This window comes from Ahaetulla prasina, chromosome 1 (assembly GCF_028640845.1).
Source record: "Ahaetulla prasina isolate Xishuangbanna chromosome 1, ASM2864084v1, whole genome shotgun sequence".
Lineage (NCBI taxonomy): Eukaryota > Metazoa > Chordata > Lepidosauria > Squamata > Colubridae > Ahaetulla > Ahaetulla prasina.
This window is the reverse complement of record NC_080539.1, coordinates 1,046,948-1,064,719: the sequence shown is the minus strand read 5'-3', so window position 1 is coordinate 1,064,719 and position 17,772 is coordinate 1,046,948. Positions and strand designations below refer to the sequence as shown.

General features: G+C 51.6%; 1 protein-coding gene across 2 annotated transcripts in view; it reads right to left on the bottom strand.

Moving 5' to 3' along the window:
- The window catches only part of SUPT6H (SPT6 homolog, histone chaperone and transcription elongation factor), a 59,267-nt gene that overhangs the window by 1,388 nt on the left and 40,107 nt on the right, over positions 1-17,772 (bottom strand). For both annotated transcript variants that reach the window (XM_058163926.1, XM_058163927.1), the window contains exons 29-36: positions 9,834-10,029; positions 9,471-9,709; positions 8,855-8,968; positions 8,001-8,125; positions 7,534-7,646; positions 6,501-6,578; positions 6,232-6,398; positions 1,231-1,421 (exon numbers count right to left, since the gene is read on the bottom strand). In XM_058163926.1, the coding sequence (XP_058019909.1) occupies positions 1,231-1,421; positions 6,232-6,398; positions 6,501-6,578; positions 7,534-7,646; positions 8,001-8,125; positions 8,855-8,968; positions 9,471-9,709; positions 9,834-10,029 (1,223 nt within the window). The remainder of the gene's footprint in view (positions 1-1,230; positions 1,422-6,231; positions 6,399-6,500; positions 6,579-7,533; positions 7,647-8,000; positions 8,126-8,854; positions 8,969-9,470; positions 9,710-9,833; positions 10,030-17,772) is intronic.

Genomic DNA, 17,772 nt, shown 5'->3' with positions numbered 1-17,772 from the left:
AAGTTCTCATAATTCTACTATTCCAATTCACATTCCAATCTGACTCTGGTATTTCAATATTAAGATCTTTTTCCCAATTTGTCCTCATCACTCTTTGTAATTTTTCATCAGAAAATATGAAAAAGAATTGATTAGAATTATGATTATAATAGGTAGAATTATAATAGCTAGATATTGGAAATTAGATGTGATTTTTAGAATAGAAGAGTGGAATTCTGAAATGTGGAAATTAGCCATAAATGATAAAATGACATGTGATATTAAAATTAGAAGTGGTGTGTATAAAGAAGATATTTTCTGGAAGACTTGGAAACCATTTGTGGACTATGCGCTTGGAAAATTGGATGCTTCGGTACCTGTACCTCGAGAACGTGGATTTTGGCAATCATGAGGAGATATCCGAAGACCCAAATCTTCCTTTTTTTTTATGTATAGCACAAGGGTGTAATAATGTATTTTCTTTTTTGTTTGTTGGAAAAAAGTAATAAAAAAATTAAAAAAAAAGAAAAGAAAAGAAAATGTTTCACTTCTCAGCAAAGAATCTTCTTTAGTTCCTCAAGACTTCCATCCATCCATCCATCTATGTTTCTATATATATATTTCCTACCCATCTGGCCTGAACCTTCCTTCCTTCCTTTCTCTTCTCTTTTCTTTCCTTCCTTACATTCTCTTTCCTCCCTTTTTCTTTCTTTCCTTTTCTCTTTCTTTCTTTCCTTTCTTTCCTCCCTCCCTCCCTCCCTTTCATCCATCTATTTAAGTATATAGAGTATCTCTATCTCTATCTCCCATCCATCTGGCCTGATGATCAACCTATCTATCAATCTATCTATCCTTTTCTTTTTCTTTCTTCCTCCTTTCTTTCCTCTCTCTCTCCTCTTTTCCTTCCCTCCCTCCTTCCCCGCCCCCATGAAGAACTACAGAAGTTTCCTGGATGAGAAGCAAAGGACTTTCAAGAAAAAAGCAAGTTTGAGGCAACCACAACCTGGAGGATTGAGACTCTCCTTAAAGTGGGACGTGACCCAGGAAGCCCCTTCCCAGGCCCCAGAAGGTGAAGCACCCCCCCCCATCCAGGGCTGGCTTCAGTGGCTTGCTTGGAGAGGCAGGCAGGCAGGCAGCCAGTGGAGGAGGAGGAGGAGGAGGAGAGCGGAGCAGCCTTGGATGGGGCTCCTGCTGAACAGCAACTCAGAAACTGGAGCTCTAGCCCCCCTTCCCCCCTCCCCCCTCGCTTACTTTGGGGGCTGCCGTTGCCCAGTGCTGGAGGAAGGCTGCGACTGTGGCTGCGACTGTGTGGACTGGGGGGTGGTGCTGGCCTGAAGCTGGTGGTACTGGGGGGTGGTGATGGGCTGGCTGGGGGTGGTGTAGGAGTAGCTGGGGGTCAGCAGAGGGGTGGCCACCGGCTGCTGGGCGGGGGTGGTGAAGACCTGTAATTCAAGAGAGACGCGTCACAAATGGGAAAAACCTTACCTACTCATATACAGGCAGTCCTCGACTTACGACCCTTTGTTTAGTCACGCTCTGAAGTTCCGACGGCACCCCCAAAAATGGCTTCGGACTGTTTTCCACTTGCACTCACTGTAGCCTCCCAGTAATCACAGGATCAAAATTCAGGTGCCTGAAACTGACTCATATTTATGACGGTTGCTGTGTCCCAGGGGCCACATGATCCTCTTTTGCGACCACCCGACAGGCAAAGTCAATGGGGGAAGCTGGATTCGCTTAATGACTGCAACAATCTGCTTAACAGTGTTGGCAAAACGGTCATAAAATGGGGTGCAAGTTGCTTAACAACTCACCGTCTTACTCAGCAGTGGAAACTTTTGGGTTCAATTGTGGTTGTTAAGTCCAACCTAGTCCAAGCCCCTCCTGAGCCAGAAAACCCAATCCTCAATTTACAACCACAATTGAGCCCAAAATTTCTGTTGTTAAAGAAGACATTTGTTCTGCCCCATTTTATGACTTTCCTTGCCGCAGTTGTTAAGCGAATCAGTGCAATTGTTTAGTTAGTTTAGTTTAGTTTTATTAGATTTCTATACCGCCCTTCTCCCGAAGGACTCAGGGCGGTGTACAGCCGAAATAAAATACAGAGTATATACAATTAAAAGAAATTAAAAGAAACTATTAATAAATGGCCGAAAATTTAAAAATTTAAAAATGTTTAAAATCTCTAAAACCCCAATTTAAAATCACTATTTATGCCAGTCCTGCTTGAATAAATAAGTATGTTTTTAGCTCACGACGGAAGGTCCGAAGATCAGGAACTTGACGTAAGCCAGGGGGGAGTTCGTTCCAGAGCGTTGGTGCTCCCGCAGAGAAGGCCCTACCCCTGGGAGCCGCCAGCCGACATTGTTTGGCGGACGGCACCCTGAGAAGGCCCTCTCTGTGAGAGCGTACGGGTCGATGGGAGGCATACGGTAACAGCAGGCGGTCTCGTAAGTACCCGGGTCCTAAGCCATGGAGCGCTTTAAAGGTGGTAACCAGGATCTTGAAGCGCACCCGAAAGACCACAGGAAGCCAGTGCAACCACGGAGCAGAGGTGTTACGTGGGAGCCTCGAGCGGCTCCCATTACCACTCGCAGCTGCATTCTGACTAACTGCAGCCTCCGGGTGCACCTCAAGGGCAGCCCCATGTAGAGAGCATTGCAATAATCCAGCCGAGACGTAACCAGAGCGTGAGTGACCGTGCATAAGGCATCCCGGTCAAGGAAGGGCGCAACTGGCGAACCAAGCGAACTTGGTAAAAGCCCTCCTGGTGACGGCTGCCAGATGTTCCTCAAAGGACAGCCGCCATCCAGGAGGACGCCCAAGTTGCGAACCACCTCCTTTGGGGCCACTAACTCGCTTCAACAGTCAGCTGCGGATGCAGCTGACTGTACCGGGTGCCGGAATCCACAGCCACTCCGTCTTGGAGGATTGAGCTTGAGTCTGTTTCTCCCCATCCAGACCAGACGGTTTCCAGGCACCGGGACAGCACTTGACCGCTTCGTTGGGGTGGTCCGGGTGGAAAAGTACAGCTGAGTGTCATCAGCGTACAGATGATAACTCACCCGAACCCACTGATGACCTCACCCAGCGGCTTCATGTAGATGTTGAACAGGGTAGGCGAGAGAATCGACCCCTGGGGTACCCCACAAGTGAGGCCCCTCGAGGACGACCTCTGCCCCCCTGTCAACACCGACTGCGGCCCGTCAGAGAGATAGGAGGAGAACCACCGATAAACGGTGCCTCCCACTCCCAATCCCTCCAACCGGCGCAGCAGGATACCATGGTCGATGGTATCAAAAGCCGCTGAAAGATCTAATAGGACCAAGGCAGAGGAACAGCCCCTGTCCCTGGCCCTCCAGAGGTCATCCACCAACGCGACCAAAGCCGTCTCCGTGCTATAACCGGGCCGGAAGCCGGACTGAACGGGTCTAGATAGACAGCTTCCTCCAGGTGCCGGGAAGCTGCCATGCAACCACTCTCTACAACCTTCGCTAAAAGCGAAGGTTGGAGACTGGACGATAATTTCCCAAAATAGCTGGGTCCAGGGAAGGCTTCTTCAGGAGAGGTCTCACCACCGCCTCCTTCAAGGCGGCGGGGAAAACCCCTTCAGCTAAAGAAGCATTTATAATCCCCTGGAACCAGCCTCGTGTCACTTCCTGAGCAGCCAGTACTAACCAGGAAGGACACGGGTCCAGTAAACACGTGGTCGCATGCAACCTCCCCAGCAACCTGTCCAATTGATCATCATTTGTGTTGTAAATGTTGTACCTTGATGAAGGTATCTTTTCTTTTATGTACACTGAGAGCATCTGCACCAAGACAAATTCCTTGTGTGTCCAATCACACTTGGCCAATAAAAAATTCTATTCTATTCTATTCTATTCAATTGTTAACATGGTTGTGAAGCGAATCCGGCTTCTCCCGTGGACTTTGCTTGTCGGAAGGTCGCAAAAGGGGACTCACGTGACCCCGTCATAAATATGAGTCAGGTTGCCAAGCGTCTGAATGTTGATCGGTGACTCTGAAGAGGCTACAAGGATTTTAAGTGTGAACAATGGTCGTAAGTCACTTTTTTCAGTGCCATTGTAACTTCAAATGGTCACTAAATGAAGTCAGGGGCTACTTGACAAGTGGCTGTCCAGTCTCTTATTAAAAACCTCCAGTGATGGAGCACCCACAACTTCTGGTGGCCAGCTGTTCCACTGGCTGATTGTCCTCACTGTCAGGAAGTTCCTCCTTAATTCTGGGTTGTTTATCCCCTTGATGAGTTTGCATCCATTCCTTCTTGTCCTCCTTCCATCCCTCATTCCTTCTGGGGCTTTGGAGCAGAGGTCTCCAACCGAGGCCACTTTAAGTCTTGTGAACTTCAACTCCCAGAGTTCCTCAGCCAGCAAAGCTGGGAGTTGCCAAGGTTGGAGACTAGACTGACCCCCTCTTCTTTGTAGCAGCCCTTCCAATATTGGAAGACTGCTATCATGTCCACCCCTAGTCCTTCTTTTCTCTGGGCTAGCCAGTCTAGGGAATTAGTTGAGGTTCCATCTCTTGTGGAAATATGCAATGAATTCATTTGGGTGTTGTGTGAATGGCTCAATTCTCCCTCCAGGCTCAGGACAGACTTTCCCAGCTGTTCCTGGGTTTTTGGTGAGGAAGGAAGGACACCCCCCCCTCCCCTGTTCAGGCATGCCCAGGGCCTGCTGGCTGTGCAGCCTTGTCCAGGCTCTCTTACTGGCAGGGCAACTGCTGAAGTCGCCTGGTGAAGTCATTTCTCTGAAATATTATAGGGTCTCCTGCTTGATCAGGGGGTTGGACTAGAAGACCTCCAAGGTCCCTTCCAACTCTTGTTATTCTGTTATAAACCACATCCACGCACACCAACTATGAAGACACGATGAAAACTCCTTGATTCCACAGTACATGGACAGATTTAACTATCGTTTCAACTGGAAAATAGTGACCATCTTAGATCAAGCCATGTCCATAAGGGCCACAGAATTCCTGGCACTTGACAAATCGGCCAGCATGGATGTCGCCTCGTCCCGGCTCTTGCTGGCAGGGTGACCGTTGAGCCCCTCTGGCTGCCAGCTCAGCCCATTCGTCCCTGGAGGAGCTCCTTCCCTGGCAGCTCCCCCCCCCATAGGAAAATAGCCCCCCCTCTGCTCTCCTGCCCACTTTCAAAGCAGTCGGACTCATGGAGGGAGTCCTGGGCCTGTAGCTGATGCAGCCCTGAGTAGCTTTCTCTCTTTTCCTCCCAATAAACTTGGGGCACCAAGTGGGCAGGATTTGGGCAAAAGGTCTCTGGGAATCCCAAAGGTGTTTTTTTTTTCCCCCAAGAGGCAACTGGACTTTCTGGTTTTTGTTTGAAGACATTTCGCTTCTCCTCCCAGAAGCTTCTTCAGCTTCGACTGGATGTGGCGGGGGGGGGGGGGGAAGGGTTTATATTCCTTGCAAATAACTGGTCATTTGCATTCTAATGAGGGCAGAATGTACCTGCCCTCAGTGTGGAAGGGACTGCCACTCTCGAACTGGCCTTCTTAGCCACACTAGATGCTGTTTTAGGATCTCTTTTCAGAGCATGACACCATCGTCTTTTGAGACTGAAGGAGGCAAAATGCAATGCATTCTAACATTCTGTTTCCCCCAAAATAAGACATGCCCTGATAATAAGCCCAATTGGGCCTCTGAGTGCATGGCAATAAGACCAAGCACTTATTTCAGGGTTCAAAAAAAATATAAGATGGGGTCTTATTTCCGGGGAAACACGGTGGAGGGCCACTGAGGCTACTTTTCTGTGTCCTCGGGGGTCCCCTGAGTGGTGCAAATGGGGGCGGAGCCTTCTTGGAACTGTTGAAAGTTGTTGAAATTGTTGTCACAGTCCCAAGAGGGCTCCACCCCCATTTGCAGCACTCAGGTGACCCTGAGGACACAGAAAAACCTCCAAGTGGCCTCAATGACTCTCTAAAAGAAATGCAAATGACCAGCTGTGTCTGCAAGGAGTGTAAATCCTTCCCTTCCCCACCATCCAGTCAGAGCTGAAGAAGCTTCTTGGGTGAGAAGGGAAACGTTTTTAAAGAAAAACCAGAAAGCCCAATTGCCTTTTGGGAAAAAAAACAATTTTGGGACAACCGTGACCCGGATGGTGGAGAAGCTCCACAGACCGTCTCTGGGAATGAACACTTGTCCTGCTGCCCAGCTGAGGTGGGGCAGTGTCAGGTGACTCCTGTGGGGCCCAGACCCCTTCCGCCCACTCACGTGATATGCGCTGCTGCCCCCGCCGCTGCCCCCATAGCCGTATTGGCTGGAAGCCCACTGCGCAGGGGTGGCGTTGGCGTTTTGCCCCTGCCCCGTCACGGCAGCGATGGCGCTGAACATCTGGGAGGTCATGTTCTGTGGCAAGGCGTTGACGGCTCGGGTCAGGTCTGCCGAGACAGAGGGAGGGAGGCAGGCGATTAGAAAACCCCTCCCTGTTCCCAGGCGCCAGGCAGGGAGGGGGCACCACGGGGGCCTCCACAGAGACTCACCTGCAAGGTTGATGTTGGCAGGAGTGGCGTTGATGGAGGCGGGCGTCCGGGTTCGGCTGCTGCTGCTGGGAGTGACGCCTGCGCAGGGAGGGGAGAAGAGAAAAGAAGAGAGGGAGGGTTCCCAGGTGAGAGCTTCAGAAAGGGGCTCCTTGGCTGAGAGACTCTCTCTGGCTGGACTGGCACAATGGGAGAGAGTGAAGGGAGGGGCCCTGAGCTGTAGGCAGATTGGAAAGGGGGGGAGTGTCTCTTGCTCAGCTGTGCAGGAAGTGGTGGACCAAGGATGTGGACTCTGGGCTTTGTAGCCTTCTGGAAAGGCTAGGAATAACACCATCATCTTTTTCTTTGTGACAATCCCTGGAGTACTGGAACGCTGCTCGATATTGGCCGTGGCCCCTGGAGCTCAGAGGCACTGGAGGACCCTTTGAAGGGGCAGCACGGAACCAGGCACCCACCACCCTGTTCAAGGCCAGAGCCAGCAACGTCACCACCCACCCACCCACCCATTAGCCTTCTGTGAAGCTTTCAAGAACAGGCTGTGCTCCAGAGCTTGGAGCGCCACATGCCCCGAGGGCCTCCCTCCTGGGCCATCCTGTGAAGAGACCTCTTGCTCTCTAGCTGCCCAAATTAGACGTTTTAATGATATTTTTAAATGGTTTTTATTGCTTTTACTGCTTTAAAATGCTTTTTAAGATTTTAATGATAATGTATGTTTTTGAATTGTGAGCCATCCAGAATTGTTTGTTGAGATGGGCGGACAAATCAAATCAAATCAAACATAAATGAAAATGAACCCCATCACTCCAGGGAGAGGCAGGGAAGGCGCTCCCTGGCTTTCCTTGGCTCAGTCTCGTTGGCTGAGATGGGTGGCTATAGAAATCCATCCATCCATCAATGAAATTAATAGAACTCTCTTTCCAGGCAGCGGCAGGGAAGGAGCTCCCTGGCCTTTGTCCAGCAATTCCAGCTGTTCAAGAGGGGCAACAGACACTGCATGGAGGAGCCCAGGTGGCAGGTGGGCGGGCCTAGGCCTTACCTGGCACAGGGTCCTGGTAGTGATCCTTGAACCACCGGAAAAGGCCGTTGACTGTAGGGAAGATGTGGTTGCGGTACCGGAATCCCTCCGGCGTCACCGTCACATACTCGATTCTGTGGCAAGAGAATTTTGTGGCAACTCGAGCCAACATGGACGGTCAGGCCAGTCCTGGGGGGAAGAGCGGGACACCCCCCCAACCCGTAACTTCTTCTGATTCAGGCTCGCCTGTTTGCCGGAAGAAGCCAGAAAGGCAGAGACCCCAGGGGTGTGTGGAGGGGAGGGGAAGCACACACGAAATACTGGCATTTCTTGGGGTGGGGGAGGAAGGGTTTCTCTCAGCAGCAAGACCGCCACTATGCGTGCAAGAGGTCCTGGGGTGAACCCCAGGCAGGGACCCTACTGAAAAGGCCACTGGGCCGGACCAGGCTGACCAGGGAGCAGCCGAAGAGCCTGACCCTCTGACCCACCTCGGCTTGCCTCGCGGCTGGTAGCCCAGCAGGAACTTCCCCGGAAGGTCCTTGCAGGAGCAGATGAAGTAGGGGATGAAGGTGGGCTTCTCCTTCTTGGTTTTCACCAGCAGCTCCTCCAGTTTCTGAGAAGACAGACGAGGGAGAGGAGACAGTGGTTGGCATCTGCCCCGAAAGGAGGCTCCTCCCTCCCTGGGAAACCTCAGGGTGCCCATTCAAAAGACGGGGGGGGGGGAACATCCCCAACACCACAGAATTTCCTTCCTGCGTCCAAGCCGACCGTCATCAGCCAGGCCCATAAAACTCCCGGTTCTTGGTTGAAGAGGGTTAAGCCGGCTGCTGCCCACAGAACTGAATCCAGAGGGGCGTCTGGGACTGGATGCCAGTCCACCTGGGTGGTGGGAGGACCCAGCTCTGCCCCGAGAAGCATTGGAAGGGGAGAGTTGAGGTCATCTACTAGAGCCCAAAACCGGAAGGAACCGGACAGCACCACTTCCGACACACAAAACCTCTTCAAAGGTTTAATCCCATCTGCACCGGATGAAGAGAGCTGCAGCTCAGCCCTGTGGTCAAGGGGAGCCCTCATAAGAGGGGTGGGAGATGGAGATTATTGTAATATATTCACCGGGATTTAACTGGAGGGGACAATATGTATGTGTGTGTTTGTGCTTTTTTTCAACGTACTTTTTTGTTTAATACAGTATACTGTCTCTTTTGTTTCTTCTTCATTTTTCTTTTATGCATCTAATTTTTTTTTGAGTTTCGTATTTCAACTTCTTTTTGAAGAAAATAACATTACATGTCAAAGGTGACCCCTTATTAAGAAGGGACTCTGCCCAGCCCCCACCCCTCACCTTCCGGTCTCCTCCGTTGCAATCTTGGTAGTATTTATGGCCGAGCAAATCGCGGGCGAAGGAGGCCATGGGCTGGACATAGCGGGCCACAATCTCGTCCAGGTCCTCAAACTCCTGGGAGAGGAAAGACGAATGGGAGGAGGTGCCAGAGGAAAGGACCCCTGTAAGGTCTTGCCTCTCCCCTCCCCTCCCCTCAAGAGAGCAGAACTCTTGAAACAGGCAGCAATTCAAAAGGAACTTTTCTTGGGAGGTAGTGATAGCAAGGAGAATAGCAGGATCTGAAGTTCCCGCTCGAAAACATTAGGTTAAAAGTTCCCTCCCCTGCGTCCAGTCAGAAGTGAGCCAATCCCCAGGTGGGACGTTGTTGTGGGAACTTTTGAGCTGAGAAGGCGATAAGAAATTGTTCTCAGGTGATCTGAGACGAAACAGAGGGCCCCAGGCTCATCCCTCCCCCCACATTCCCAGGAAGGTACATCAAAGTAAAGACCAGAACTAGGAATAGGTCATAAAATGCCACTGGGTCCCCCTCCCATCAGAATGGCAGCGTCCCAACAGGGATCTATGGGGACCCGACCACCCCTCTCCCCCCCGGCCACGTGTGCTCGGCCCCGCTCACTTCGGTGTTGATCCAGAGGGTGGAGCCCAGGCTGAAGGCGTTCTCCTTGCCCTCCTCTCGCACATCCACGTGCTGGTAGATGTTGTCGCACACCTTCCAGGTGACAGTCAGGTGATTCTCTCCTTTGCTGCTGGGCCGGATGATGACATCGCCTTGGTCCATGGTCTCCATCATCTTCTCCGCCTGCTTGAAGTTGATGTTGTGGAAGGAGGGGTGCGCGATCACCCGCTTGATGTATGCTGCGGGGAGAAGAGGAGAAGAGGCCGGGCCGCCCGTTGGCATCTGCTTTCCGGCGAGAGGTCCGCCTGCCCTCCCTTCCCTCCTTCCCCCAGGTGGGAGGGCCGGGCCCCACCCCGGACTCACTTGTCCGTTGCTGCTTCCTCTTCAGCTCTTCCTCCTGCTTGTGGTCGGCGGCCTCGTCCGCAAAGTCGTAGTGGGCGTCCTTGGGCAGCTTCCACTCATTACTCCTGTCCATGAGGTCGGATGTTCTACAGGTCAGGTCAGCGCTGAACTTTTCAATGTCGATCTTCATGATCCTGCAATGGACGGTCATCCCCACCTGCCAAGGAAGGAAGGAGGGAAGGAATTCAGGAGGCCCCACTGGACGTGCGGCCGTGAACCCAGCATTGCTGAAGCTTGGGTGGAAGAGGAGGAGGAGGAGATGGTGTATGTGATTGATTTCACCACCAGTGGTGCTTGTCCATCAAAAGACCCTGATGGTGGCCCAAAGTGTCTTCTGCAGTCACCAAGGGAAGAATGGCCTGGTCCACCTGAAAAGCTCAGGGAGAAATGGGTCCTTGGGGCTCTTTAGGGTCAGAAAATGCATTGGTCACTCTCATCTATGACGTTGTGGGGAGCAGAGCCCTCCTTGTCCTTCTGGAGGCTTTCTTGGCTCTGATGGTTTCAACCAAGAACCTCTGTGGACAGTCTGCATGGGGTGGGCCTCACGGGAACCATTCGGGGGTGTGTGTCTCTCTCCTTGTTGAGTGGATGGTTCTAACGGCCAAGGGGCAGGAGGGACGGAGCCTCTGGAGCACCCTAAATATGGTCGCCACAACCCTCACCTCTATTTTACTTAATGTGTACATCAAGCTGCTGCATGCAGGACAATATCCAGTGTTTTGGGGTACAGGACAAAGAACTGTCCTGTGGACTGTCTGGTGAAACCTTTGTGCCTTTGACCCGGGACTGACAGCAAGAACATGTTGGGCCGACGAGTGGAGCCTCTTGTGTCTGGCTGATGGACATCTCTTTGGTCTTCTGTTTGGTTCTTTGATACATCCTTCCTTAGCTGGCAGAGCATCCTTGGGGGTTTTTATCTTGCTAACTGTAGAAACCACCTTGGACTGGTTGGGACACGACTCCCCGATCCCTGACTTGCGAATACACAGTAATAACAAACCTTGGTTTACACCTAAACTTAAGCAGCTACGACATTCCAAAGAGGAAGCCTACAGAAAAGGTGATAAAATGCTGTACAATCAGGCCAGAAATGCACTAACAAGGGAGATAAGAGCAGCAAAAAGAAGCTACTCTGAAAAGCTAAAGAATCAATTTTCAGCAAATGAACCAGCAAACATGTGGAAAACTCTTAAAAATATCACCGGCTATGGCAAACCTCCTTCCCAGGCTGAAGGTAATCAACAACTGGCAGATGACCTGAATGAGTTTTACTGCAGGTTTGAAAGGAAACTACAGCCACCTATCTCCACAACCCCATCTCAGACACACCAACAACAGCCAAGCCTCCTACAACTGACCCCATTTCATTGGGTTCACAACCCCTAGTGATCACAGAAAAGGAAGTGCAGGACCTATTTCACAGACAAAAGCCAGGAAAAGCTCCAGGCCCAGACAAGATAACTCCTTCTTGCTTAAAAGTCTGTGCTGACCAATTGGCCCCCATCTTCACCCATATTTTCAATAAATCACTAGAGATGTGCTATGTTCCTTCTTGCTTCAAACGCTCTACCATCATCCCAGTGCCAAGAAGCCCACCATCAAGGAACTGAATGACTACAGACCAGTTGCTCTAACATCTGTAGTCATGAAAACCTTTGAAAGGCTAGTGCTTTCCTACCTGAAAACCATCACGGATCCGCTGTTAGACCCCTTGCAATTTGCATACCGAGCAAATAGATCAACAGATGATGCTGTTAATATGGCTCTGCACTACATCCTACAACATCTTGAGTCTCCAAAGACCTATGCAAGGGTCCTTTTTGTAGACTTTAGTTCAGCATTCAATACCATCATTCCAGACATTCTTCTAACTAAGCTAAACCAGCTACAGGTACCGGAACAGACTTGTAAGTGGATCACAAGCTTCCTAACAAACAGGAAGCAGCAGGTGAAGCCAAGCAGAATCACATCAGATACCTGTACATTTAGCACAGGTCCCCCCAAGGCTGTGTGCTCTCCCCACTTCTCTTCTTTCTATACACCAATAACTGCATCTCTAACGATCCATCTGTTAAACTAATGAAGTTTGCAGATGACACAACAGTGATTGGTCTCATTTGAGACAATGATGAATCCGCATACAGATGGGAGGTTGAACAACTAGCCTCGTGGTGCAACCAGAACAATCTGGAACTGAACACACTCAAAACTGTAGAAATGGTGGTAGAGTTTAGGAGAAACCCTTCCATGCTTCCACCTCTTACAATACTAGACAACGCAGTAGCACCAGTAGAGACCTTCAAATTTCTGGGTTCTATCATATCGCAAGATCTCAAATGGACAGCTAACATCAAAACATCATTAAAAAGGACAACAAAGAATGTTCTTTCTGCGCCAACTCAGTAAGCTCAAACTGCCCAAGGAGCTGCTGATCCAGTTCTACAGAGGAATTATTGAGTCTGTCATTTGCACCTCTATAACTGTCTGGTTCGGTTCTGCAACCCAACAAGAAAAACACAGACTTCAGAGGATAATTAGAACTGCAGAAAAAATAATTGCTACCAACCTGCCTTCCATTGGGGACCTGTATACTGCACGAATCAAGAAGAGGGCCATGAAAATATTTGCAGATCCCTCGCATCCTGGACATAAACTGTTTCAACTCCTACCCTCAAAACGACGCTATAGAGCACTGCACACCAGAACAACTAGACACAAGAACAGTTTTTTCCCGAAGGCCATCACTCTGCTAAACAAATAATTCCCTCAACACTGTCAGACCATTTACTGAATCTGCACTACTATTAATCGTTTCATAGTTCCCATCACCAATGTCTTTCCACTTATGACTGTATGACTATAACTTGTTGCTGGCAATCCTTATGATTTATATTGATATATTGATCATCAATTGTGTTGTAAATGTTGTACCTTGATGAACGTATCTTTTCTTTTATGTACACTGAGAGCATATGCACCAAGACAAATTCCTTGTGTGTCCAATCACACTTGGCCAATAAAAAATTCTATTCTATTCTATTCTATTCTATTTGGTTTTATGATATATTCACCTGCACAACTCTTGGGTCTGCGAGATGCTCCTCTCTCACGGATATGGCCCCCTATTTTATCAAGGGCCTACCTTAATGACGGGTTCTGGAACCCCGAGAGGTGGCATGCAAAAAAGAGGGGTTTGAGGAGCTTTTTAACTAAATCTTTTAATGGGCTTTTAAGGGGAGGGAGGGCTAGGGTGGATGGGAAGGGGTGTGTGTGTGGGAGGGGGCCAGACCTTGCTAGAGCTCGCGTTATGAAGATAGGTTCGGAGAGTTTAGGGGTGTGTGTGTGACTGAAGCCCCTGGACAAGAGTACTATTCCATCGGTACGATTTATGGGAGGGGCAGATATGGCGGAAGGAGGGGACCATATGTTCAGGGAGCGCGCCCACACTGTTTATAAGCGATTGCGTGCTCCGGTCCCGCTGCCTTTTCCCGTTCCCCGAGTGGTCAGATTCCCCAGGGCCACGACCTTCGACTGATGTTATGCAACGCCAGGTCCGTTGTCAATAAGGCCCCCCCTCATTTCAGATCTGATACAGGAGGGGGGTGCGGACCTGATGGGTGTTACGGAGACCTGGTTGGGCACAGAAGGGGGCGTGCCTCTCGTTGAGATGTGCCCACCGGGCTTCCGTGCATTTCATCAGCCGAGGGTTCAAGGCAGGGGGGGGGGGGGTTGCAGTTATTATAAATGAGAGTTTGGAACCGAGGGAGGTCACTGTCCCGCAGACAGCCGGCTGTGAGTCTCTCTTTGTGCGGTGGGGCCATGGGGTACAGATGGGTTTACTGATCACGTACCTGGCTCCCTGCCACGTGACAGCAGCCCTGCCTGAGCTGCTCGATGTGATAGCCGAGGCGGCAGTTAATACCCCCAGGCTTATGGTCATGGGGGATTTCAATCTGCCATCGGTAGGTGAGTCATCGTCGTCAGCTCAGGAGTTCATGGCCTGACCTGACCCAGTTAGTGAATGGGCCCAAACACACTGGGGGACACTCGTTGGACCTGATTTTTGTCTCGGGACAGTGGCTGAATGATCTGGATGTGGGGGATTTAGTCATTACTCTCCTGCTGTGGACAGATCATTCTCTCCTTCGCCTGGATTCTCGGACTGCAGACCCTCACCGCAGGGAGACGAAGCCAGTTCGTTGGTTCTGTCCCAGGCGCCTGATGGACCCGAGTAGGTTCCTGACGGAGCTTGGGCCATTTCCTGAGGATCTGGCCCACGGCTCGGCCGAAGAACTCGCTGCCGCCTGGGAAAGGGCAGCGGCGGGGGCTTTGGACCGCGTCGTGCCGATGCAGCCTCTGACCCGGCGCTGCTCTCGACCGGCTCCTTGGTTTACTGAGGAGCTGAGAGAGATGAAGCGCCGGAGAAGACGCCTAGAGAGCGCCTGGAGGGCCAGCCGCTCCGAATCTGACCGAACACTAGTACGGTCACATATTCAGACCTATCTAGTTTATTTATTTATTTATTTATTTGATCATATTTATATACCGCCCTATCTCCCGAAGGACTCAGGGCGGTTTACAGGCACTTAAAAAACACATAAATACAATATAAAAACAATTAAAAAACTTATTCTAAAAGCCCAATAATTAAAAATATAGGAATAAAACCCAATTTAAAACCCATAAATTTAAAATCAAACTCAGTCCTGCGCAATTAAATAAGTATGTTTTAAGCTCAGGTAATAAGGACGGCGAAGCAAGTATACTTTGCCGCCCTTATAGCATCGGCAGATAACCGCCCAGCCGCCTTGTTTAGGGCGACCCGCTCCCTTCTATTTCAGGGGGCTCGGGAGGATCCCTTGCAGGGATGGGCTGAGGAATTTGGAAGTTATCTGCACGATAAAATCGCTCAGATCCGGGATGGGCTGGACATAGATTGGGTAGATCCAGACGGGATGACGCGGGCACGTCTTGAGAACATTGTTTGGGCTGAGTTTGACCCTGTGACTCCCGATGACATGGACAGGATACTGGGGAGGTTGAATGCCACCACATGTTTATTGGACCCGTGTCCCTCCTGGTTGGTACTGGCCACCCAGGTTACACGAGGCTGGCTCCAGGGAATTACCAGTGCTTCTCTGAGGGAGGGAGTCTTCCCAGCCGCCTTGAAAGAGGCGGTGGTGAGACCCCTCCTTAAGAAGCCTTCCCTGGACCCAGCTATTTTGGTTAACTATCATCCGGTTTCCAATCTTCGCTTTTTGGCGAAGGTTGTGGAGAGTGTGGTGGCTTGGCAACTCCCCCAGTACCTGGAGGAAACTGTTTATCTAGACCCGTGCCAGTCCGGCTTCAGGCCTGGGTACAGCACAGAGACAGCTTTGTTCGCGTTGGCTGATGATCTCTGGAGGGCACGGGACAGAGGTTGCTCCTCTGTTCTTGTCCTGTTAGATTTGTCAGCAGTGTTTGATACCATCGACCATGGTATCCTGCTGCGGCGGTTGGAGGGCTTGGGTGTGGGAGGCACCGTTTTACGGTGGTTCTCCTCCTACCTCTTCGACCGCTCGCAGACGGTGTTGACAGGGGGGCAGAGATCGACCGCTAGGCAACTCACGTGTGGGGTGCCGCAGGGGTCGATTCTCTCACCTTTCCTGTTCAACATTTATATGAAGCCGCTGGGAGAGATCATCCATGGTTTCGGGGTGAGCTGTCAGCTGTATCAGCGTGCTCGATGTCTCAAAGCGATCACGCGCTCCGACCCCTTAGACTTTTCCCGTTCCCCGGATGGTCAGGATCCTCAGAGCCTGGGCCTTCGGCTGATGTTGTGCAATGCTCGGTCCGTGGTGAACAAAGCCCCCCTTGTTTGTGATCTTATACAGGGGGGTTCCGCGGACCTTATGGGCATTACGGAGACCTGGTTGGGCACTGAAGGGGGCGTGCCCCTTGTTGAGATGTGCCCGCCGGGTTTCCGTGCATTCCATCAGCCGAGGGCCCAGGGTAGGGGTGGGGGGGTGGCGGTTGTGATTAGAGAGAGTCTAGAGCCGAGGGAGACCACTATACCTCAGATTGCCGGGTGTGAATCCCTCTTTGTGAGATGGGGTCGTAGGTGTCAGATGGGCTTGCTGATCATGTACCTGGCTCCTTGCTGCGTGACAGCTGCCCTGCCCGAGCTCCTGGAGATGCTGGCCGGGGTGGCAGTTGAGACCCCCAGACTTTTAGTCATGGGGGACTTTAACTTGCCATCTTCCGGCTCATCATCGACGGCAGCTCGGGAGTTCATGGCTTCCATGACGGCCTTGGATCTGACCCAAGTAGTTGATGGCCCTACTCACATTGGGGGTGGCACTCTGGACCTGATTTTTCTCTCTGGTCAGTGGTTGAGAGATCTGGACTTAAAGGAAATAGTCATCGAACCTTTGTCATGGTCAGATCACTCTCTTCTTCGCCTGGACTTTCTGACCGCCATTCACCACCGCAGGGAGGCGGAGCCGATACGTTGGTTCCGCCCCAGGCGCCTGATGGACCCTGACGGGTTCCGGACGGAGCTTGGGCCGTTTCCTGAGGGTCTGGCTCACGACTCGGCTGAGGAACTTGTGGCGGCCTGGGAACGGGCCGCGGCGGGGGCCTTAGACCGTGTTGTGCCTTTGCGGCCTCTGACCCGGTGCATGTCCCAACCGGCTCCTTGGTTCTCCGAGGAGCTGAGAGGGATGAAGCGCCGGAGAAGACGCCTAGAGACTTCCTGGAGGTCTAGCCGTTCGGAAGCTGATCGGACACTAGTGAAGTCCTATACTAGGACTTACCTAGTGGCATTGAGGGAAGCGAGGCGTAGCTACGCCTCCTCATTGCATCGGCAGATAACCGCCCAGCTGCCCTGTTTGGGTGACTCGCCTCCTTCACCAGGGGAGCGGATGACCCATTGCAGGGACGTGCTGAGGAGTTTAACGGTTATCTATACGATAAAATCGTTCAGCTTCGGGATGGGTTGGACCAAGATTGCGGTGATGCGGGTGAGATGCTCGAGGGTGGTCTTGGCGATATTGTTTGGGATGAGTTTGACCCTGTGGCTCCTGAGGACATGGACAGGTTGCTGGGTAGGTTGAATGCCACCACATGTTTACTGGACCCGTGCACCTCCTGGCTGGTGCTGGCCACTCGGGAGGTCACACGAGGCTGGCTCCAGGCGATTACGATCGCTTCTTTGGTGGAGGGTGTCTTCCCGGCCGCCTTGAAAGAGGCGGTGGTGAGGCCCCTCCTTAAGAAGCCTTCCCTGGACCCGGCTGTTTTAGGTAATTATCGTCCGGTCTCCAACCTTCGCTTTGCGGCGAAGGTTGTAGAGAGTATGGTGGCATATCAGTTTCCCTTGCACCTGGATGAAGCTGTCTATCTAGACCCGTTCCAGTCCGGTTTCCGGCCCGGTTACAGCACGGAGACGGCTTTGGTCGCGTTGGTGGATGATCTCTGGAGGGCCAGGGATAGGGGTTGCTCCTCTGCCCTGGTCCTATTAGACCTCTCAGCGGCTTTCGATACCATCGACCATGGTATCCTGCTGCGCGGTTGGAGGGATTGGGAGTGGAGGCACCGCTTATCGGTGGTTCTCCTCCTATCTCTCCGACCGTCGCAGTCGGTGTTGACAGGGGGCAGAGGTCGGCCCGAGGCGCCTCACTTGTGGGTGCCGCAGGGGTCGATCCTCTCGCCTTCTGTTTAACATCTACATGAAGCCGCTGGGTGAGATCATCAGTGGTTTCGTGTGAAGTACCAGCTGTATGCGGATGACACCCAGCTGTACTTTTCACACCGGACCACCCCAATGAAGCTATCAAGTGCTGTCCCGGTGTCTGGAGGCCGACGGGTCTGGATGGGGAGAAACAGGCTCAAGCTCAATCCCGCCAAGACAGAGTGGCTGTGG